The 5,185-nt window shown below is 39.1% G+C and overlaps 1 protein-coding gene across 1 annotated transcript; it reads left to right on the top strand.

Moving 5' to 3' along the window:
* Positions 1-463: 463 nt before the first annotated feature.
* BCL7A (B-cell CLL/lymphoma 7A) lies at positions 464-4,919 on the top strand (the record flags this gene model as incomplete). The annotated part of the gene is made up of 3 exons (XM_008940213.1): positions 464-631; positions 3,641-3,762; positions 4,601-4,919. Coding segments are annotated over 3 exons (362 nt in total), but the record flags the coding sequence as incomplete, so codon positions are not given.
* Positions 4,920-5,185: the final 266 nt, after the last annotated feature.

Genomic DNA, 5,185 nt, shown 5'->3' with positions numbered 1-5,185 from the left:
ACTTCCAGGACACACTTCAGAAACCACATCTGCTCATGTGAGTGTTGTAGTGATGGGTATTTGTAACTGCAGCATGAACACTTCATTAGCTCTGTTACAGGAACAATAAAATGAGACTGTTGTTTCACTTGATCTGTTTCACAAAATTCTGGGTTCTTTTGGAAGAGATCTCAGTAAAGCACTTATGGCTTTATTGAATAATATTAGCTCAAATACCTTTTTTTTTTTGAGTTTTATGATTTTTAGTAACTGCTAGAAAACTCCTGTAATACAGCATAGGCTGCAAGAGCAAAAACTGTTGGTGTAGAAGAATGTTAGATGTAGTGTTAGTCTAAATGCTTAGATTTGATTCCAAACAAGCTGGATTAGATCATGGGTTATCAGGAGTAATGCAGGAAAAATGAAAGTGTGCTTTTTATCTTGCCAAATTAGACTTTCTTGGTTTTAACTCTTTTGTTAATAGATGACAACAGCAACCAGAGTTCAATAGCTGATGCTTCTCCAATAAAACAAGAGAACAGCAGTAATTCAAGTCCAGCACCAGAGCAGAACTTGGCAACACAAGCGGACGGCACTGAAATAAAGTCTGATGAGACTCAGGCAGAAGCAAAGGAGCAGCCTGGTTCAGAAGGTAAGCTGAAAGGACCATCAAAGCCAAACAAAAAGTGTTATCCTTCAGTGTATAATTTATTTGCTTCTCTATTTTAAGAACTGAATAGTAGCAATTTAAAGGAAATGGTTTCTGAATTCTCAGCATTTATGTGAAAATGGGCTGTAATCTCTCTGGCCCACTGGTGATCCTCACATACAGCTGGAAAGGTCAGACTGACCTTCAGGGTCTTTTCAGAGAGGAAGCAAACAAAATACTCAGTTTATTGTTGTCATAATCTCAGCCTTGAAAGAAGAAATAATTTAAAATCATCTTTGAAATGGCTGCTACCATGTAATCACACAAATCTTAGAAAGTTACTTTTGTAGATCTGTGAGTGTTCATTATCTAATGTGAAAGTAAATAGAGGTGAGATACTTGATAATTAATTTTTTTTAAATTATGTAAACTTTAAGTTTTCTTTTTTTCTTAACCCTGCTAGTTATTTATTCAAAAGTTAGCTTTGCATTCTGCCCTAATTTTCTAAAAGGGTTACAATAGTGTACTGCAGTTGTGCACAGATTAAAAATACATATGGGTTAAAAGATTGTTCTGAACCTCACTCTTTAAATGGTATTTTGGATAATTGAAACATGCTCTGTATTTATATTCTTGGGAAGATAACTTTCTTCATCCTATTATCACAGATAAAAGATGTCCTTAACACCATTCTAATGATTTGGTTGCAGAATTCTTCCCATAGCAAAGCAATTAAATTATGCCCTCCTGATTTAGTTCTTAGCTCAGTTTATCCACTGATCAGTTTAAATTTAGAGCTTTTATCTTGGTAATACTAGACTAGTTAAGTATGTTAAATGTCATTGCTAGTTGGGGTTAAAATTCAACAACTGAATTGTCACCAAATTGAAATAAATCAGAATGCCATATCCTTCAACAAAAATCTCAACTAGCATATTTGGTCACAGGAAGCAGTAAGGATTTACTCCTGGATCTAACACTGTCTGACCCTGCTTGCGTGGAGTTGATACATGGCATATGTGCTCCCCTGACTAAATTTAGGTTCAGGGAAGATCATACCAAGTTCTCTGGATTAGTTCCAGAGCCCGTTACTGTACGATGAAAGGGAGAAGTAATGGCAAAAAATACACATCATTAATATGTTTTTTTTTTCCTGTTGGTGATATGCCATGTTTTAATAGTTATTAGATAGTTATTTATCTACTGAAGTGTTGTGGTCAAACCCCTGGAATTGTGATGTTCAGCCAGTTAAGGTTAATAGCCTTGTATGTCTCTCTCACCTTACTACACTGAAATCAGGGAGGTTCCTTGAAGCCAGGGGACAATTTGGGTGGTCAGAAATGCCTAATGTGGACTTCTCAAAGAAAACAAGTGCATTCAAAACATCTTGCCGTGTAAACAAGTCATTGCAGGCATTGGGATAGCCTGGGGCTTGGCAGTTTAAAATACAGATCCCTTTGCCCAGGGGTCAGCAGCAGTGAGAGTGGTGGCTGGCAGTGGCAGCTGGAGGAGCCCGTTGTGGAAGTTGCTCTAAGTGTGTTTTGCCATGGGGTGATGGACACATCAGAGTGCCCCTTACCTCAGGGCACAGCATCTGCTGGCACATACAGGACAGACATTGAGATGGAGATCCCTTCTGACCCTTGGGACTTGTTTGTTTACCACTGTGATCGTGCTTTTCTGGTGAGGGATGGAAAGGAAGATGGTTCTGCCTGAGTTTGCTGAATATGATCTTTGAGGCTGTTCATCACTGGCATTGCTTCATCTTGAATTCAGTCTCTGAAACTTTCAGAAATGCTTGTGAAGCTTTTTATACTGTACACCACAAAAACATCCGTTACTCTCCGATTATGTCATCTTCTTTAACCAAAGTTGTCCAAAAAATCCTTTTGATCTTGCATTTCTCTTCATCTACACTAAATTTATATGTTTCTGGGGTCAGGGACCCCTGTGGTGAGATCACTTCATAAGACTGGGCTCCAGGCATACTTTGGAGAATTTATTCAAATCTAAAGGGATTTTCAAATGTTGTGAAGGAAGGGATGGGTTCCAGGCCTTACACAGATCTTAGATGTGGGTACTGAAGGAAATAATTGACCTCTTAGAATCAAAGGGGTTTGGTTTTGGGTGGTGGTGTGTGTTTGTTTGTTTTTAGTTGAGTCTCCACTTCTGGATATCCCGTGTTAAACTTCCAGGGATCTTCAGCCTGTGAAATCATTTTAAGTGCCCCTGTCCCCTCTTTGAGTGAATTGGGGCTTTAGCCTGGAGTCCTCTCTAAGTCTTGCAGAGAGAGAGAGAGAGAAGGGTTTAAAAAAAAAAACAAACAACCAAACAAGTCCCCAGACAAAGATTTTAAAGAACACACAAAAATGGGAAGCAGGTAAGAGCCATAACAAGCTGGCAGACTTCTCTGAGACTTCTCTGCAAGTGTGTGCCAGAATCAAAAGTTCTGCAGCCTTAATGGTTAAGCAGGATAGGTAGCTGAATTTCTAAATTTTGCCTTAAATGTCATTTCAAGCAAAAAAAGGTGATTTAAAATATATGCCTGAATTTCGATTTGGATAACTTTATTCTCTCTCCTTAGCTACACAGTTTTAGATCTGCTAGGTATCACAGTTCAGCTCTTTTTGTAGCTGCCTCTCACTTCTGGTTGACCGCGGGTTTCCTTGCAGTCCGTCCCTTCCCAAAGTTTATGTTGAAGCTTGTTTGGTAACAGTGTTGACGTGGTTCTGTGTTAGAGGGTGTGCGGGAGCTCAGCTCCCTCTAGGGACTGATTCCAGGAATTATCCTGCCGGCAGCAGGAAGGAGGAGGTCAGGAAGCAGCCAGCGGTTGTGGTCCTCCAGTTTGAGGTTAACTCATTATATTCATACAGCTCTATGAATATATATTATTCATACCTATTTTAATGGTTACACGTGGGTGAAATTGATGTGTTGCTAATGGGGGACAGCCTAAAAGCAGCTGCTGAATGCTTTCACTTGTTTGTTTAAAATTATTTCTTGAAATTTCAGATACCTCTGATGAACAGAATTCACAGTCTTCGATGGAAAATTCCATGAATAGTTCAGAGAAAGCAGAAATTCAGTCCTCTGGAGAAAATGATATAATTACAGAGGCATCTAAAAACTCTCAGGTAACTTTAAGTACAACAGCCCAATTACTTGGGATTTGGAAAAGAGTATTTTTACCAAAAAGCAAATGTAAGGAGGCCAGTTGTGTCTTTAGACTCATTTGCAAAGGTGGTGATAGTAAAGCAGAAGAGTGTTAAATGTACATGTATATGGTTTTGTGGTTAATCTGATTAGCTTCTTGCATTTAATCTAATTTCGGCAGTAAGACTAGATTGGTCTGATCTATTTTTCAGTTCCCTAAACCAGCCTGTGTTAGTTTTGTAAGGGAATATTAGAATTTCACATTAATAAATTGCTTGGTCCTAACCTACCGGACAGGCCCCTTGTGAGGACCATTCAGAAGTAAAATACCCTCTGTAAAAGTAAATGCATGTAGCAGTTAGCAAAGGTTTTGTGGGTTTACCTCGTGGGTGGTTGGCTCATTTCAGTGCACACCTTGGGCTTTCCAGACCATGTGTGTCCTGTCCTGTAGAGATTGCTTTGCCTAGAGCAGAACGTTGGTGTGTGCTCCGAGCAGGGTGTGCTTGAGTGTGGAGATGAGGGAGGTCCAGGCATAACCATGTATCAAAGCTGTTTCTTGGAATATTCACTGTGGTTTTTAGCCCAGAACTAGAATTTTGCCCTTTGTAGATGAGAACAAGTGTAAAGGAGTTGAGGTAAGATATAAGTGGGGGAGTGATTTCAGGAAGCTAATGCACTTGGTCATCCTCCCGTCCAGGGGTGCTTCACATTTTACCAGTGACACACCAGGAGTTTGTTCATGCTTTTAGTTTGCTGTTTATGGTGCCTGAAATTCAGTGCGATGATAACGTGGTTGTTTTTCTTTTCCTCCTCATTAAGGACTCTGAAGGAGTGCCACCTTCTAAAAAGATGAAAGTAGAGGCTTCCCAACAAAATGTTGAAGAGATTTAGACTGTAGATTTTTTCTGGTCAGTTTTTCTGTAAGGTACATCAGTGGGCTTAATTATAGAACAACCTTACTTAAGCATCTTCTCTTGGATGAGGACAGAACTCCTAACTTTTCAAGTTACCAAGCAAAAATCCAAGAAAGCCTAACAAAGGTTTAACTTCTCAGACACTGAAAACTTTTTCCTGTGAAACAAACATTGAGAACTTTTAAGTTACTGTCTCTGAAATGGTTGGAGTAAACAACTCAGGAGGGGTCTACGCACTGTTTCTAAAGTCAAAATTACAATTATGTTGCTGCTGTATTTTTTTTTTTTTTTTTTTTCATTTCTCTATTTAACATTGTAAGATATTTAAGGATGGTACAGGTCAGGTATTAGCTTTCATGTGAAGTTCATTGTTCTGGCGTGATGTCTGCTTTTGTTTTGTGCCTTGTGTTCTGAAAACAGTGCTAACTTTTAAAAGTTGTTTTGCAGCTGTCTCCTTTGCAAAGTGGCCTATGTTTGTATAATGCCATGT

Source organism: Merops nubicus, unplaced genomic scaffold (genome assembly GCF_000691845.1).
Source record: "Merops nubicus isolate BGI_N331 unplaced genomic scaffold, ASM69184v1 scaffold37105, whole genome shotgun sequence".
NCBI classification, from domain to species: Eukaryota; Metazoa; Chordata; class Aves; order Coraciiformes; family Meropidae; genus Merops; species Merops nubicus.
The sequence above is the reverse complement of the archived record's forward strand: the minus strand, read 5'-3'. Positions and strand labels throughout refer to the sequence as shown.